Source organism: Cervus canadensis, chromosome X (assembly GCF_019320065.1).
Source record: "Cervus canadensis isolate Bull #8, Minnesota chromosome X, ASM1932006v1, whole genome shotgun sequence".
NCBI classification, from domain to species: domain Eukaryota; kingdom Metazoa; phylum Chordata; class Mammalia; order Artiodactyla; family Cervidae; genus Cervus; species Cervus canadensis.
The window spans coordinates 15,101,555-15,120,723 of NC_057419.1; the positions used below are offsets into that span (position 1 = coordinate 15,101,555).

A 19,169-nucleotide genomic window follows, 5' to 3' on the forward strand; every position below is an offset into this window, starting at 1 on the left:
GTCACAGGGGTAGTTTCCTTTGCTGCAAAGCTGGTTTTCTCTTCTTTCTCGTTTGTCCTCTTTGAGGCTGCTTTCTGTGATTGGATGTACAAGTGAATGGTAGCGGAACTCTGATGCCAGTGATATTGGGTCCATTTTGTAGAATTTTTTTGTTTTGTGTTTTACTCTTGCATTTTTATTTTTGAGCATGTATAACTCATTTTCAACCAGCCATTCATATGAAGCACTGTTTACAATGGGGACATGTTAGGAACAACTTAAACATCTAATAAAAAGAAAGTTTTAAAATACCTTAAAGTAGATTTCAAAATAGTATGATACTCTTTGGGAAGAAATATCTCAATATGCAAGAAAAATATTTGGGAGAATATTCACTAAAATATAATCAGTGATTCTTGGATTATGGATTATTAAATATTATTACTTTTGTTTATTTTTTATATTTCTGATTTTATAATTGTAAGCTTGCATTGCTTTTATAATAAGCAACAATAATGCAAACTAATAGTACATAAAAATAAAAGTGATAAGAAATGGATTACAATTTTTTATCTTCTCCTCCTCCTCACTATACCTCAAATGGAATAGTCTGTTATTTATGCCAGCTCTAGTTTGTGCATCAGTTTTCAGATTTAAAAAAATAGATGGTGAAATTAAATGACAGATCTGCACACAGAAATGACAGGAAGTTCACTGTAAATAAATAATTGATTTAGTCATTGAAACCATGCAGAATTCCTATTTAAGGAGAAGGAATATTTAAGCGTATGTGACCATAAGAAAATGTCTCCCTTTGCTTTTTACGCAAGATGGATGGTGACTCGTCATGTTCAGGAAGTGTTTTGAAGTGGATAATGGCTCTTTTCCTGATATTTGCAGGCACATGGCTTAATCCTCTTTGGAAAGCCTTCCTTTGAAGATAAACATAGACGTTGGTTTTAGCTTAATTCTCCTTCCCTAAAGTCACTTCCTGCTTTGAAATTATACAATTCCATAACAAATGTGGATAAGCAGTAATTAACAAATGGGAAAATGAGCCATTTTATTTCTGTCCTAAACATAAAGCTGAACCCATGGAATTGTGCCCCAAGCTGGGACTTGGCTTATTTATCCAAGCTGTAGGATGCCCTGGAATAAAGCAATGTGCTGTGAACTGTGATGGTGGACCTTGGATCAGTTTGATGCTCCTCGCTGATAATAATAGGAAAACCCACTTAAACCAGCTTAAATAATTAGGAATTGTAGAGGCTTGTGTCACCCAAAATTTCACAAGTATGACAGGTTTCATTCAGTGACTCTGGTCTTTTTCCTGCAATTCTCTTGACTTTTGTTTCTCTAAGCATCTCTATAGCTTCTCTGGTGGCCCAGACTGTAAAGAATCTGCCTGCAATACAGAAGACCTGGGTTTGATCCCTGGGTTGAGAAGGTCCCTTGGAAAAGGGAATGGCTACCCAGTCCAGTCTTCTTGCCTGGAGAATCCCATGGACAGAGGAGCCTGGCAGTCTATAGTCATTGGGGTCGCAAAGAGTCGGACACGACTGAGCCACTGACTGATTGACTAAATATCTCTAAGCTCTTATTGAGAGAACCTGTGGAAGTCTGGGGATAAATCTGACAATGTTTAGGGCAGTGGTTCCCAACTTGGGGTAATCCATCCCCAGGAGACAATGTCTGGAGACGTTGTTGATTCTAACAACTGAAGAGATGCTACTGGCATCCAGTGGGTGGAGGCTAGTGTTGCTGCTAAGCATCGTTCACACACAGGGCAGTCCCCATGACAGATGACCGCAACTGTCAACAGTGCTGAGGTTGAGAAACCCTGACAGAGGGGAAGAAAAGGTTTCCGTCTTCCTGTGTCTCTCGCTAACAGTCAAAGCAAGATTTTGCAGAGGCCTCCAGACACCTTTCCTTCACGTGCTTTCATCTGGGTTCCAGGATCAGTTATGGGCCGGAAGGGTGATATTACCAAGATCAGCTCATCTGGCCCTTACATATATGCGAATGCCCACTCTACACACTGTGTCCACATGAAGAAAAAACATACTTCGTGGAGCAGTACTATTTTGGTCTGAGCAAAAAAGGGTAATTCAGGTCTCGTTAAGAATCCTGTGAACTGCCAAAGAATAACCACTCTCTGTAGCAATCCAAGTCCCCACTGTGGGATTTGGGAGAGCTCTTCTGCACCCCTATTTTTTTTCTGGGTCATCTGCATCAATACCTTTCTAGAAAAAGATAAGACTGGAAGTGACTCACTAACAATCTGAAGACTTTCTCAGGGAAAATTATCTTCAGTGAGGAGGAATGAGAAATGAGTATTTTAGGGAGGGTTTGCAGAACCACTTTCTATGCTGAATCATTTAGAAATTTGTATTATTAATCGAGGTGAGAGATGATTTTAGCTTGGACCAGAGTGGAGCAGTGGAAACAATGAGAAAAGGTCAGATTCTACCGTGTTTTGAACATAGTGACAGTGAGATTGACTAACAGATTGGCTGTGGGGTACAATATGGAGTCAGAGGTGATAGGAAGACAAGGTTTTTTGCCTGGGTCACTGGAGGGATGAACTTAGATCGACTTAGCTGGGGAAAACCATAGGGAGGTTGGGAAGCAGTTGAAGCAGTCAGGGAATTCAGAAAGAAAAGTCCTGCTTGGCTACATAAACTAGGGAGTAATAACAGATGGGATATTTAATGGGAAATATGAGGGTCAAGAGAACCCTGGAGAAGGCAAATGAGAAAAGCAAAGAGAGAATCTGCAAAGCAGGAGAGTGACCAGTTCTGTTGAGCCGGAGCACAGGCTTTGCTGGGAAGAAGGGCAAGAGGATTCGGAAGCCTGAACTAGGGTCAGGTCATGGAGAAGGAAATGGCAACCCACTCCAGTATCCTTGCCTGGAGAATCCCATGGACAGAGGAGCCTGGTAGACTACAGTCCACAGGGTCGCAAAGAGTCGGACACGACTGAGCGACTTCACTTCACTTTCATGGAAAGCCTAGGGTCTTGTGCTGAAAGATCTCAGTTGACTGAAGAACAGTGGAAGGATTTTGAGCAGGGAAGGGCCATGTGAAGAGAGGAAGGTCACGGTGGACCAGGCAGGAACTCATCTCCAGCATCTCCAGCATGGGGTCTAGGTGCGGGGGCTCAGTAGCTGTGGAGCACTGGGCTTAGTTGCCCTGCAGCATGTGGAATCTTCCCAGTCCAAGGACTGAACCCATGTCCCCTGCATTGGCAAGGCAAGACTCTTAACTGCTGGACCACCAGGGAAGCCCTTCTGCTTACAATTTTAATGTTCTTAACACTATCCACTTATAGCCTAAAACATAGTCAAGTTATGGTCTGAGACACTTACCTTCCTATTCTATCTGGCCAAATGATTCATCCTTCCCCTCCAGGTGAGAAATGCCAGTCCCTTTCATCCCCTGTGGACCTGTAGGCTCACAAAAGATATTTAACAAAGATGATTCATTTTCCTGAAAAAACTATTGATAATCTGCATTTCCCAACACGTAATGAGCTTGACATCAATTAGTAGTGTATGTTTTTCCTTTATGTGAAACATTATCTTGGATTTCTCATAATTAAACCACAGATTTAAAGAGTGGGCACTGCTTTCTGTTGTATATTTTTCTAAAACAATACACATAAGTCTAGACAAAGAAAAAAAATAGCTTTCAAATTTTATTTGCATAGGAATTTCCTGAAAAATTTCTTAAAATGCAGATTCCTGGGCAGTAATCCTGTTGTGGTTGATTCAGGGCTGACTTCAGCAGGTCCATTTTGTCCATTACACACCATTATCTGATTATGGGGCCTGGGAACCTCAAGCTCTCCAGGAACCCCCACAAACCTCCAAGCTGAAAAGGAAATTATTGGCTCCCAAGGTAATAATGTAATTTCTTACCTAAAAATGTAGTATATCAATTTCACCGTCAGTATTTTTAACAATCTTATCACATGTAAAAGCGATTTATAATGTACATTTTTCTCTCCTAGCAAGTATTCCTGAAAACATACAATGATCACTTAAAAATAACAGCCAAACAAGAATTCTATGAGTACTCACTGCCAAATCATGTCAAAATCAAAATTATAAAAATTCTTTACAAGACTGTGATAGGCCTTAAAAGTAAGTGCTTAAAATAACAGTCCTGGGGCTCTACTCTGATTTGAAAAAAGCATTCGTAGGTGATTCCAGTCACACTTGGAGAACCAGTGGTCTAAGTGGATATTTCATATTACCAAAGCCTTCTTGTCTTCATCCAATCTTTTATCAAATTTCTCAGCGCCCACTATGTGCAGGGCAATATGCTCAGTGGTGGAAATACAGTCATGAACAATATTATCCTTGTGAAGCCTCCAGACCAATGGGAGAGACAGTCAATAGACAAATGGACAAGCATATGAAAGCAATTACAAGCTGAGATAAGTGCTGAGAAGAAAATCAACGGAATGTTGAGATCAAGAAACCAGAGAACATTGATTTCAGATTGAGAAGGTCAGAGGAGCCTTTAGCAAGGGAGTGGGATTAAAGAATAAAGAAGGAGGAGGCAGGCCTATGAAAATTCCTGGGAAGAACAGTTCAGGCGCAGGGAACAACAGCACGGGTAGAAAGCCCTGTGCAGTACCCAGCTCGTCTTGTTTATGAGGGTCAGGACAACAGGAGGAAAGAAAGAGGAAAGATGGGCTGGCTGAGGAAGTCAGCCCAGACCATTTTGCTCAGGGCAGTCCTGTGCAGATGGACTGTATTCTAAGTGAAGTAAATTGACAGGCTTTGCTTGTTTGTTATTTTTTAAAAGCTTGAGTATGGAATGATATTTTGTGTAGCAGTTGAAAGCCCAGCTCTGGACTCGGACTGATTGAGTGTGAATTGTGGCTTTGCCCTCCTTACTCAATCCCTTACCTGTAAAATGGAAGTAATAATAGTACCTACTTCATTAGGATGTTTAACATATTTAATAAATACATGATAAGCACCATATGGTGCATGCTAAGTCATTTCAGTCATGTCCAGCTCTTTGTGGCCCCATGAACTATAGCCCGCCAGGCTCTCCTGTCCATGGGATTCTCCAGATGAGAATACTGGAGTGGGTTGCCATGCCCTTCTCCAAGGAATCTTCCAGACTCAAGCACCATATATGTTTTGGTAATGAAGGTTTTTGTTTAAGAAAATCATTCTGGTTTCCCCTCTGGGAAGAAGGAACAAGGGCAAGGGCAAGAGTGGACATGGTTAGGTTGGCTGGAAGGCTGTTCAAGAGAAATATGATGGAGGCTGGAGGTGGGATGATGATAGCAGAGTTGGAGAGAGGGGTTGGTCTCCTGATTTTTTTTTTTTTTTTGAAGGCAGAGTTGACAGAAACTGGGAATAGATTAAATGTGGGGCATGAAGTGAAGAAAAGAATTAAGAAAAGCCATTTGGTTTCTGGCTCAACTAATTGGGTGCATAAAAATCATCTTCATTACTATCAATCATCATCAATATCATTGTCATCAACCTTTATTGAGCAGATCTGCATGCCAGGCACTGAGATAAATGCTTTACAAACACCTCTTAAGATGTGGGAGGCTTAGGTACAAGGACATTTGCCAGAAAGGAAAGTCAAGAGTTCAGCATTGGATAAGTGAAGTTTGAGATGACCCTGAGATACCAGATGGAAGGTCAAGAAGGCAGTTGGATAGTCGACTCTATAAAACTCAAGAGATGACTGGTTTGGAGATAATGTTCACGAGTCATGAACTCTGCAACGGAATTCACCACAGTGTTCTTTTACATAATGATTTGGGCTGTTCCAATAATGTTTTATTTCTTTTGGCCTACTCCTTTCTTTTTGAGTTCAGGACCTGCTTCCTAACAACCTTTGTGTCAATTGAGTTTTCAGTCACTTCTCCACAGTGTAAAATGATGCATTGCATGAACATTTCGGATTCTGAATAGAACTCAACTGAGCTCAACTTGTCTACTCTGAAGTTCATGTTCTCCATGAAACATTTCCTAGTTAAAACTCAAAGAAACTTCAGTTCAAGTTATGATCTGAAATCAACAGAATTATATTAATTCATATGGGTATAGAAAGTCATTTATTTACAGTGTTTAAAGTGACATTTAAATTGACATTTGAACAGTTTTTCCAATCCCACACAGTTAGTGGCATAAGGTCTTGAGAAAGCATGAAACATTTTTTTATCAGCTTCATATTTCATCAAGCTTGCCAAACACAGTTCGTTTTCCATAGAAATTCACAAACCTGAGCAGTGGCCAAATTTTCAGAGTCGCTGAATATCAGCCAGTGAATAAAATTGTTAAACCCTTTGATCCCCCCCCACTTTTTTTTCCTTAAAAAGTAACATAAGCGTGTGCCTCTGAGTTTTATTATATGACATCTATTACCCACAGCACTCAAATGTGCTTGAGAAAAAGCCTGTATGAACATTTCGGCACAGAACTAACACAGAAGGGGTCTATTGTGAGCATTCATTTGCAACCTTGCTTATCCTCAAATGGAAAAGCCTTCTCCTCCACCGATGTTCTTCAGAGGGCAGTGGTACCAACTTGTAAAAATGAATAATTTTTTAAAACATTTATTTTGCTGAAGTAGAGTTGATTTGCAATGAGTTTAATTTCTGCTTTAGAGCAAAGTGACTCAGTTATACATATATATATATTCTTTTTCATATTCTTTTCCATTATGATTTATCACACGATATTGAATAGAGTTCCCTGTGCTATACAGTAGGACCTTGTTGTTATCTTGCATTCACTAATCCCAAACTCCCAATCCATCCCTCCTCGTTGGCAACCACAGGTCTGTTCTCTATGTCTGTGAGTCCATTTCAAAGATAACTTCATTTGTGTCATATTTTAGATTCCACCTGTAACTGATAATGTATGTTATTTATTTTTCTCTTTTTGACTTATTTCACTTAGTATGACAATCTCTAGGTCTACTCATGTTGCTGCAGATGGCATTATTTCATTATTTTTTATGTCTGACGGTATTCCATTATATATATACACCACATTTTATTTACTCATTCATCTGTAGAAGGACATTTAGCTTGTTTCTATGTCTTGGATATTGTAAAAAGTGCTGCAGTGAACATTGGGGTGTATGCATCTTTTCAAATTATTATTTTCTCTGGATATATGCCCAGGAGTGGGATTGCAGGATCACATGCAACTCTATTTTTAGTTCTTTGAGGAACCTCCATACTGTTCTCCATGGTGCCTGCACCAACTTACATTCCCACCAGCAGTGTAGGAAGGTTCTCTTTTCCCCACACCGTCTCCAGCATTTAGCGTTTGTACATTTTTTGATGATGGACGTTCTGACCCATGTGAGGTGGGACTTCATGGCAGTTTTGATTTACATAAAAATGAATAGTTTTAAGGACCTTTAAAGGTTGAAAAATTTCCAACAAATCCAAATAGGCAAAAATCACACATTGGTCCAAAATGTGATAAATTTCAAACACTACACATGATTGTTAATTGGGGCCTCTCGTGAACCTTTCCCTTAAGACTTTTGTCCTGATATCAGAATGCTCTGATTCAAACAAAATCTTGAGCAGGGGACAGGGTGTAACTAGTTATCATGAAGAAAATAATGTTCTTGGGCACTGGCATATTGTGCCCAAGAATAGTTTGGAAAGATAAAGGCTATAGAAATAAACAAATAATAATAATAATGAGTATCATTAACTAAAATGTAACTCTAATGTAGTTCTCTTTGTGAATGATAAAATTATATAAGAATGTTGAATCTCTTTAACCCAGTGAGCACTGTGATTTTCTCCTCATTGAATTGCTTGCTTCATTGGCATCACCTGATAATTTCATTTTTACTTATAATTGTAAAAATGCACAAGAGCATGTAGAGGCAATACTCATTATTTTTTAAAATACTGAAAAAAAATAGCTCCTTTTTCTTCAAGAAAAAAAACAAGGTGAAGAGTAACAGTTAACTACTGAATTTCAGCTATGAAAAAGTGACTGTGCTGTCAGGGGCCACTGTGCTTAAGTCACGCCTCATGTATTTGGAGAGGGTGGGTTGCTCCATGCGATACTGGAGCAGGTGTAAGTTCAGAAGGACTCTCACCAATGGGAACCATGGGTGTGCTAGGAAGGGAGTCACCACCAGGGAGTGAAGGAGTCAGGGCGGAGAGGGGCCAAACCACGAAGCTGGAGCAGAAGTCTTATCAGAAGTGTCCCAGCAAGGAAGCTGAGGAGAAGGGTCCCGATTTGCCAGGGGCCAGGAGTCACAGCTCATGCTTGACAGAAGCCCTGTCTCACCATGGCCCCTGGCAAGCCACATAGGTGAACCTGCCCAAGTCATGGTGATCTCAGAGGAGCCCAGGGTAATTGGGGAAGGGTTCTGGCATGGGAATAAGCAAGAGCTAGCACTTCATTTTTTTTAACACTTCATTTTTTAATGAAACAGTTTTATTGAGGTTTAATTCACATACCTTACAATTCACTCATTTAACGGGTATAATTTAACAGTATAGTCAGAGTTCTGCAACGACTACCGCCATCAATTTTAAAAGTTTCATTAGCCCCAAAAGAAACCCTGTGCCTCTTAGTCATTGCTGCGCCCAGCCCTCCCGTCTGCCTCAGCCCCTGGCAACCACTAATCTCTTGCCACTCTATAGATTTGCCTCTTCTGAGCACGTCATAGGACTGGAATCACACAATATGTCATCTATTATGGTTAGCTTCTTTCATTCAGTGTAATGTTTTCAAGGTTCATCCACACTGTAGCATGTATCAGTTCTTTCCTTTTTATGGCTGAGTAATTCCATTGTATAGGTATGTCACATTTTGCTTGCTTATTCATTGGTTGATGGACATTTGGGTTGTTTCCATTTTTTGGCTATTATCAGTAATGCTGCTGTGAATCATTTTGTGTACAAGTTTTTGTGTGGATAAATATTTTCATTTCTCTTGGGCATATAGTTAGGAGTGGAATTGTTGGGTCATGTGATAACTTCACATTTAACATTTTGAGAAACTGAAAACTGTTTTCCAAAGCATTTACATTCAGACCAGCATTGTGTGAGAGCTCCAATTTCTCCACATCCTTGCCAACAGTTCTTTGTATCCATCCGAGTGGGTGTAATGGAGTGTCTCATCATGATTTTGATTTGTATTGCCCTGATGGCTAATGCTGTCAAGCATCTTTCTTTTCATATCCTTATTGGCCATTTGTATGTTTCCTTCAGAGAAATGTCTATTAAGAGTCTTTGCCCATTTAAAAGTTGGGTTATTTGTTTTTTTATGATTGGGCTGTAAGATTTCTTTATATATTCTGGGTCCAAGTCCCTTATCAGATAGATGAATTAGCATATGATGTAAATGATGTGCCCCCTCCAGCATTCATATTGCACCTCTACCATTTACTTTAAACTGGTATACGCCCATGTAACCATTTACCTCGGATTTATAACTTTCAGAACTTTCCCCCTAGTAAGTTCTCGGTGCCTTTCTGCCTCGTGTGCCAAAGGAGGCCTTTCAGAGCTGAGAGTTCCCCAGGGTGTCTGACTCAGAGGATCACAGTGACCCCAGGCCTTCTCCCTCCCAGGGCCTCTAGCTACGCATTCCAGCCAGGGAGCCTGCCTGCCCGGCTCCTCCAGCTCCCCAAGCAGTATCCCCGTCTCCAGCCTCCTTCTCTGTTCCCACACTGGCCAGGGGCTCTGCCTGGGGAGGATGGGAGGTCAGTTCTGCCTGGAGCTGCTGCTGCTACTGAGGTGTAAGGACCCTGCAGAGGTAAGAAGATGTGGTGTGTACATTTCAGGCTGTCTGTGTTTGTGCCTCCTGCCTGAAGCGCAGCAGGACCCAAGCCAGTAAGATCGTGGATGGCTTCATGGGCTAATAGTCCTGGAGCTGCAACGGGGGAAGGTAGACACAAGCAGGAAAGGGTGAGAGAAGCAGTCACTTTGGAGGGATTGACTCAGCTGGTGCCAGCACCCGGGTCTCTTTCAGCTTCAAAGTTCAGATGGTTCAAATGACACTTCAGATGTCTCTGCCTGTTGCTTTAGGAGAAGGTTCAGAGCCTTCAAGCCAGGCTGACTGGAACACTACATATCATTGCCAAGACACTCATTTTTATTGAACACTTAAAGCAAATCTCAGTAAGGACCTGCCATTTCTTCGGCACCTTTCCTTTTGGCTGTTTTCTCAGTATTTAAAAATGGATGCAATTTGACTTTAACAATGCACATTGGCTTATATTGTTAGTGTTGCATGCATCTTAGTGGCCTTTGATTGCAATATTTTTCTGAAACAGAGAAACTGAATGTGGGGACGGATTTGATGATGGCAGGGTCACCTGGCTAGTCTGTGGTAGAACCGAGATTAAGTACCTTTGCTTTTGAGCTTCTCTTTGGGTCTGGATCTTTGGATGCCATAAAATGATGAAAATTCGGGAAAAGGGCAAATCTTGCCCTTCCCTTCAGTACAATGGAGGATGAAGATTCTATGACATTTACAAGCAGAACGGGTACTGATGTGAAACCACAAAATGTGGTCTGACTCTTGCATGTGGCAAAGACAGGTGACTGATGGAGAAAAGCAGAAAGCCTTGGTTTTGCTGCTTGCAACCTCTGGCACAAACCTTGCTTTTTGTAGTTCCAGCTTTTTATGATTTCATAGAAAGACCTAAAAATTTAGAATATTCCAAAGGTGTTCACAGAGCTTAGATACTTGCTCATTTTATATAGCTACAAGTAAAGGTTTCTTTGAATCCTTCCTAAAGGAACAGAAGGCATCATATTAAACATTAGCTTATTTGATGAATGTTTTTAACACCAAGAAGGTGAAGCCACAGACCTTCCTACAGATCAGCAGTCTCTTACCTTAAACTACATGACCATCTACTTCAATTCATATATGGAGTTCTTCCTCTCTCTATCGTGTGCACATTGCCACTATCTATATATTGTTAAAAGTATTGTAAATACATGAAAATTATTTAATTTGTTAAAAACCAAATTACTTTTGGAGAAAATTTATTTCTTAAGTCACCGTCATTTATAATCTGTTGAATGATCCATTTTGAAAGAGGGCAAAGGCTTAAATACTGCAATTCTGGTTATTTACAGTATTAGCAGCAATAACAGAAATCAACTCAGGCTGCAGTGACTACAGGTTCCAAGCTACCTAACACCGTTCATCCGACACAGTTTTTTTTCTACCTGTGGGAAAATGAGCCACACAGGCAGTAAATCCCCTTTTGTTTTCCAACTCTCTTCGGAAATCCTACTGATAGGAATTGTGCATTTAAGCAGTGTTCAGTAAAAACGGTTAAAAATCCATCACTGTTTTTTTCTATTAAAAAAATTTTTTTTGCAGTTGCTCATTTGTGGATATTTCCAGATTAAGAACAGAGTATTTGCGGAAACCAGGTTGAGCCCAAGTTCCTCATGACATGGCGAACATTGGATTTTGTGAATCTTCCTTCTGAGCCTGAGTTTGTTCTGCATGTCACTGTGCAAATTCACAAACGTTTCCTTCTCTAGTCAACACCCCAGTGGGGGGAGCCAGTTGGGAATGCCACCTCGATAGCTAGGATTTGTGGAGGCTTCAATGCAGGAGGCCGTTGAGATACTGAACCTTTCCATGTATTTTAATCTGGACATCAAGTGCCGGGTAGAGAAAGTATGCCAGCCAATTAGTTCTGAGTTAATGTCCTGAGAAGAATATGTCAGCAACCTTCCTATTCTGACCATTCTTTAGAATGCCACTTGAAATGGCCTCTCCATACGTGTTGGGTATGATTTCAGTATGCCTCCTGGAAAGCAAGATGATGCAGGGCCAAGGCCTGAATTTCCTAGATATCCTTAGTTCCCACTGTAGCTTTCTCTGAATGAATCAAGTTCCCATAAGGTCTGGACTTGTGTGTGTTTGTTTTCAATCCACCTTTTGGAGCCAAGGAAAGGGTGAGGGCCGTTCATGCTCAGGGTCACACTCACAGGCGGGATGTATGAGTCTCTCCTGGTTGCCATGGCAAAGCTGCCCTGGAGTGGGGATACTTGCCCATATTTGCAGAGCTTTCCTCCCCATGTGTGCTGGTTCACCACAACTGCAGAGGAGTTATTGGATTGAGAGTTCTGTAGCTTTCTTTACAACGAGCTCCTTATCACATCCTTGGGAGGTCAAATGGACAGGAAAAATTAAGTGGCAAGAGGAGATAAGCTTTATGACTCTGATCAGTTGAATTTATATTTGCTCTTAGCAATATAAATTGGTTTAGTTAGGATCCTAGGGGCAGATGACAAATTAGTTAACCTTTTAAATGATACTCATCAATCATGGGACAGGGTTTGTGTTTTAAGAAATACCTAATTTCTTTTTCAAGTTGAATGTTTGAACACCTCCTCATCTATAAACTGAGTACAGAGACAAGTTTTCCTCTATAAGGTTGTGAAAATTGAAGGAGCCAATACATGTCATGTGCTTAAAACAGTGCCTAGACTATAACAAGAGCCCAGTAAATGTTTGGTGTTATTATTATTATCTTTACTTTTATAGGACTGTGTGGTGACTTTTTAATGCAAATGACAGTTCCTTGAGTAGATATTAAGCATACTGACCAGCCTCCAGATATTTTTCTAAATCTCCCTCAAGGAGTTTACCAGTTAGTAAAGAGAGACCAAAGTAGAAACAAGTAGTTTCTTGAAATAGAGGCACACCCAACATATATCCTGGGAAACCTCGAGGCCTGAGCACTCCAGCCTGTGTAGACCAACAAGAAAAGGTCTACAGACGAGGAGGCATTGAGCTGAAGCTCATGTATGGCCATTCTCCTGATCTGTGGTGTATGGAGGCCAGGAGGGAGGGCCTTAATCACACATGGAAGAGTGTCTTGAGTTTGATATTTGCACAGATAAGATGTTCTGTGTCTTGATTCCCTCAAATATTGTAGGTTTCCCAAGGTCTGCACTCAATCAAAGTAGGTCTCCTTTACTTACATCACACTGCTTTATATTCCTATGATTGTCAGAGGATTTTGGCAATAATTTTGTGACCAAAACTTTACTCATCAAATATTGGGAGAGTGGCGGTTCTGAAAATCGTGAGAATTAAGGCATCTTAAATTCCTGTCCACTCTTTGCACACAACTACTTATCTCGTTATTCTGCCAAATTCAAGCAAATTTAAAAACCAGATGTTTCCCAAACAAACCAATGAGCTCTAATTCAGTGCTTATTCTAATGGCTAATGATCTGATTATTTTTCTCCTCCTTTCTCACTTGGCTAACACAACCACTTTTATGTAACTTCAGAAGAAGCAAATAACTATTCTAATTTCTGCAGAATTGCCTTGATTTAGACAACTCAGCTGATTTAATCCTAGAGTGACCATCTCTTCATCTTGCACGTTTTCTTTAACAGCCTGGTCACTCCCCAAGCTGTTTAGAGTTTTCTGAGGCAGTTGATACAGGAAGTGAAAATCCTTTTGTATGAGGTCCTATAGCAAGTTTGCTAACTTTGAGATGTGAGCTTTTGGGTTTTCTTTCTCAGTGATGTTTTTAAAATGCATACAGACTCAGACACTTGTCCAGAGTCTCATTCTTTCTGTATCTTAGGTTTTGAACACACAGCATGACTCAGTGTTGGTGTTGTTTTCCAGAGTAGGGTTTCTCAACATGACCAGTGCTGACATTCAAGGCTGGATCATTCTCTGTTGTGGGGGTCTGTCTTGTGCACTGAGGACGGTCAGCAGCATCCCTGGTCTCTCCCTACTAGATGCTGATAGTACTGCTTCAGGCCTATCTGCATCCCCGCATGGTGACTCCAGACGTTGCCATATGTGCCCTAGAAAGCAGTGCTGCCTGGTTGAGTACCCCCTGCTCTAAAGAAACACAATTCGTTAAAGAAACGCCTAGAGTGGAATTAGCAAGGAGAGGTTCAGAGTTGGAAGTTGCCATATACGGGGGCCAGGCCTTACAAAGAAGGTAAAAGGAAGACATTCCGAGGGAGACTTTCTAATGCTCTGGCTGCCAGTGAACCCATGCTGCCCTCCCGGTGGCTTTACTCTCCTTCTGCCCTTAGAGTGATCTTAGAGGTGGCAAAGAACAGCCTCTGGGGGGTGTCAGATAGAAGGCAGGGGCCATGGAACATAGCCATAGTGAGAGAGGTGTTCAGCTGGCTCTATGTCAGAGATGGCACATTGACGCAAGGCAGTTGTGTTCGACTTTGGAGCCTTTGGCAGAAAAAGCTTTCATATTTTCAAATTCTGTATCAGTCCCTGCTTCCACCTGTGTAATGTTCCCTTTGTGGGTCTATAGAGCCAGGAGAAGGCTCCCCCTTTCTGAATATGAGTGATAGAGCGTGTTGACATAAAAGGACTCAGAGATGGACGTTAGTACTACTTATAGATGAAGAAATTGAGGCATAGAGAGGCAAGAAACTCATCCAAGTTTCCACAGCAGATAGGCCAAGGTCACGATTGTGACCCCAGAACCCCCACATTCCACAGACAAATTCGAAGCATGGAAAATTCTTTGAAGAGGAAAACAAGATCTGGCTGTTCTGAGGGAGATATTTAACATTGTTGTAAAATTTTTTTGATTAAGAAAAAGAAAATAAATGCTGCACCTTGGGCTATTTTTTGTTGACCCTAGGGCCTGTTATTTGTAAGGGGCCTTCACTGATCTTGATTTTTTTGATGGGTGATTCAGGCATGATTTATTGAGGGAGGTATTTTGGGACCTAAATGACCATTTCTTTTCCCTCACCCTGACCTGTCCTGTCCTCACCATTCCCAGCCCTATCTTATTCCTCAAGCATTATCTATTTCTAGAAGAGTCAGGTGTTTCAGATGAAGACTAGATGGATAGCCATTCCCTTCTCCAGGGGATCTTCCTGACCCAAGGATTGAACTCACATCTCCTGCATTATAGGCAGATTTTTTACTGTCCGACCTACCAGGGAAGCCCATCTTATCTCTCAAGTATTATTTATTTCTAGAAGAATCAGGTGTTTCACATGAAGACAGGATGAATTCTTCCCAGCAGGGAAGTGTTTTGGAATAAGTAAATTTCAGCTAGTGACTCCCTACTGATAAGGCTCTAGACCAAATGGGAGCAAAGGGAATTATAAGGCAAATCACAAAACAACAACTAAAAATTCCAATTAATGAGAATTTCACAACAAACACAGGCTGATGGCTGTTTTATTAAAGCAATGTGGAACACAGCTAGAGGCCATTATGTTCTGGAAATGTGGGAAATTGGTTGAAATCATTTTTCTCTTGTGATCCCCATGTTGAGCCACAATCAAATCCCTTTTAAGAAAAATCAATACAGTTCCTTGCTATTTTGTATTCTTTTTAAAGCCTTGACCTTAAACTCAGTCTTTTTAGCAAGTGTTTATTGCTAAGGGGCAAACTTCAGATATGGGAGAAAATTCAGTGTTTTTGTGTTGAGTTGTGAGAGGAAGTGGTCAACTTGACTTTGTTTGTAAATAAAATGAACAACTTGACCTTTTCCCCTTGTATTTTTGTATTGAAAGACGTATAATATGCCTTGATAATAATGATTAGTACAATGACCATATAGTTTCTAAACGATTGGAATGGAGAAAATTTTTATTTCAAATTTCAAATTGTTCAAATAGCATATGTCCTTTTACTGGAGGTAAACTTCGTGGACATGCAAGTGTGTCTGTCAGTGTGTGTACTCTCAAGCACGCAGGTAGCCATTTATCCTATGTTGTGCTGTTGGTTTGAACCACAAAATAGAAAAGAATGTAAATATTTCCCAACGCTTACAGGCAGTCAGCCACTCTCAGGGATGGATGAAAGTTTGTTATTTTTTTCTTTATCTTTCCATCAGCTTACACTTTGGCCTAATTCCAGTGAAACCCTAGGTCAAGGGCAGCCCCTGCCTTCTACCTCCAGTGTGGATGTGGCTGGTAGAGGACTGAAAATAAATGACCATTTTTTTGGAACTAAAAGTGTCTCTTACAAGCAGAAAAATCAATTTAGCAGAACTCTTGATTTGTCTATTTTAAAAGAACACTAGATGGGAAACCATTTTGGAGTGTGTGATTCAGCCTGAGGAAGAGAAGGGTGTTTCTAGGGTTCTTAGAAAATTCCCATACAGGATCGTACTTACTGGAGTGCTTGGAAAATAACTTGTAATGGATAGTTGAGATATTCAGTTTTAACCAGCAAGTATGTTTGTTTCATCTTTTGTTTAAAATCTTTGAATTCCTAGGAGTTGCTTTTCTACTTCAGGAGGCAGTATATAGAGCAGCACTGTCTAGTAAAACTCTGGGTGGTAAAAGAAATGTTCTGCATCTTTGCAGTCCAGTATGGTAGCCACTAGCCACATGTGTCTCGTGTGACTGAGGAACTGAATTTGAAAATTAATTTCATTTTCATTAAAAAAAATTTGAATAGCCACTTGAGGATCTTTACTGAACAGTGCCAAGTGTAGAGCATAATTACCAGTCAGCATATGTCTTTGATTTTAAATATTCCATTATATTATCACCTTAAATTTTAATTTGTAAAATGTGACAACTATTACTCTTTCTAACTAAGTGACGATTACTTCCAGGTAATCCTTCATTTCCCATCCTCTTTGCATGCTAACAATGCATATAGTATAATAACATGTCTTACACTTTTATTCTAATTTTGCTGCTGCACAGTATTGTTAAAGGACTCTTGCCTTCCAAATAGCTCATTATCCAAGAGCCATATATCTGGCAAGGAGTAATAAGCATTACTCATGAATTTAAGATGCCAATCTTGGGTTTTCTTTCAAATTGTTTTCAATTTAATAAAACCAAACTTCCATAAAAAATAGGGGGTTATGAAAATAGAGCCTAGAAATTAGCATGTTAAATTGCATTTTCCTTTGCCCTTTCTAATAAGTGAACTGTGAACATTTTCTGGTTAATTGGAATGGGTATTGACTGAAGTTGAACTCTTCAGATGATTCAGACCCGATGTAATTAAGCATAGGAGAGAAAAATATACATTATAGCCAGTTGAAGCCCAAAAGTAAAATTAGATAATTGACTAATTTTAAGTGGGCAAGTAGTTTAGGTATTATTTGAATCAAAAGAGAACCAACCCATTTAATTTGAAGTCGTCACAAGCCTCCTCTCTTTAAGGGTTTAGGACTTAGACACTGAGTTTTCTCTTTGACCTGCCTGCTCTTTGAATCCAGCTAATCTTTGATAGAATTTCAGTAGGTGCTGCTTTGGTGATCATTTCTATTTTACTTTATTTTTGTTGTTTCTAAATTCTTTTTCCTTAACTTTACAATGCTCATATCTTCTTTGTTGTTTGACTGTATTATTCGTTTTTGTTCCTGCTAAAGCCAGTTGCCCCTTTCCTTTCACCCTTCTTTGGTCCAAATATATCTCTGAAAAATCAAGTACATATGAACTGATTTCTGCTGGGAATTTACCTGAACGGGACTCACCAAGATCCAAAACTCACATCAAAGGGAACTGAAGGAAAGAGGTGTGTCTGAATTGAAGCAGAAAAAAGGGAAAACAAACTTTAAAAATTAAATTTGTTCTTGATTACAGAAGTAATTTATTATGTTTTTTTTGTAGAAAAATTGGATCTTCATACAAACAGATGTATCTTCCTTCTAGCTTTTTTCTACACACATTTATATATGTGTGTTCAGATTATCTACACATTATGAAAAGTGAAGTGTTAGTCACTCAGTTGTGTCCGACTCTGTGACCCCAAGGTCTGAGGCTACAGTCCATGGGATTCTCCAGGCATGAATACTGGAGTGGGTTACCATTCTCTTCTCCAGGGGATCTTCCCCACCCAGGGATCAAACCTGAGTCTCCTACATTGCAGGCAGATTCTTTATGGTCTGAGCCACCAGGGAAGCCCTGTTTACATGTTATGGCTACACCTAATATTCACATTTGATATACAGTCTTGGTCTTAAATTTTACTTTATCACATTTTTTCCACTAATAAATTTTCTTCTAGAGATACTTTTTTACCACATAATTCCTTCAGATACATATAGACAAATTTCAGAGATGCAGGTTCTCAGTAGAATACATAATCACCATCTTTGAACATGTCTTACCATACATTTTAATGACTCTCTTTGGGTAATTCCTAGACATATATTTGCACCCTGGAAAAGTTATGCATATTGAAGCCCTCACCAACAAGGAGTGAATGAGAGCAGAACAGATTTTAAATGTATTAGTGACATGGGAGTGGTTATGGTGAGATGAGAATTTCCTTGAGGTTATCTACTCAACTGCATCAGTATTTTTAGCTTAATTTCAAAGACATAGCACACCTTTGTCAATAATATACTCTTGCGTTTCTTTTTTTGCTGATTTAAGAAGTTTTTATATATGTTTGTGTTTATTAGTATATTTATGATCAGTGTTGCTATTTATTTCAGCCTATACTTTGAGTCTTTGTCATTAGTATCTAGTGATTTTTCTTCCATATTTTATTCAAAAACATACAACATTGGGCAACTAAGCTTGAGTTTGAATGAATTAGAAATGCTCTTTTTTTATTTAATTTACATCAGCTTTGTTACATTACGTGGTGATACTTTGTGTTACACTAGGTAGCCACACACATCTACATGTTGCTTGTGGACTGCAGTCATCTGCTACATATAGGCAATCAGGAAATAAAATAACCTCAAAGTGACCAGAATAACAACCCAAAGGTCAATGTACTTTATTTTGTTAGGAAGAAAATGTATACAAAGTAACCTACATATTAGAAGATGTAAATATACACTAACAAAAAGAAGGAATTGCCTGGAGCAGAAAGGAATGGTTAGACTGACAACGTAATATCAGGTAATTTAAAACAGGCATCAGAGCTTTATTGCTTCTAAATTTCCAAGACAACTCACTTCAGTGATGAATGTTCATATGTCTCATTCTGGACCATCAAATAGATCCTATGTTGTGGTTAACATGCATGTCCACTATAGAAGACTACGATGAAAATGGTTTGTTAAAACATATGTTTGGGCATTTAATACAGAAGTTTCAGTTTCTTGTCACTTACGCAGGACACCTCATTCCATAGTGAGCAGTCCTCAGTCCAGAGCCTGAGCTTTTCCCTATAATTCAAATATGTGGTTTGAATATATGTATATAATTTGAATTATTTTAAAACTAGAATAATTTTGTCAGTGACCTTCCCAAA

General features: G+C 39.7%; 1 protein-coding gene across 7 annotated transcripts in view; it reads left to right on the forward strand.

Moving 5' to 3' along the window:
* The window catches only part of ARHGAP6 (Rho GTPase activating protein 6), a 488,293-nt gene that overhangs the window by 326,628 nt on the left and 142,496 nt on the right, over window positions 1-19,169 (forward strand). The window contains exon 1 of one of the 7 annotated variants that reach the window (XM_043458074.1): window positions 9,504-9,757. The exons of the other annotated variants lie outside the window; for them this stretch is intronic. Coding sequence (XP_043314009.1) covers window positions 9,698-9,757 — 60 coding nt within the window. The 5' untranslated portion in view covers window positions 9,504-9,697. Of the gene's footprint in view, window positions 1-9,503; window positions 9,758-19,169 lie in introns of those variants that run through there. 7 annotated transcript variants of the gene reach the window in all.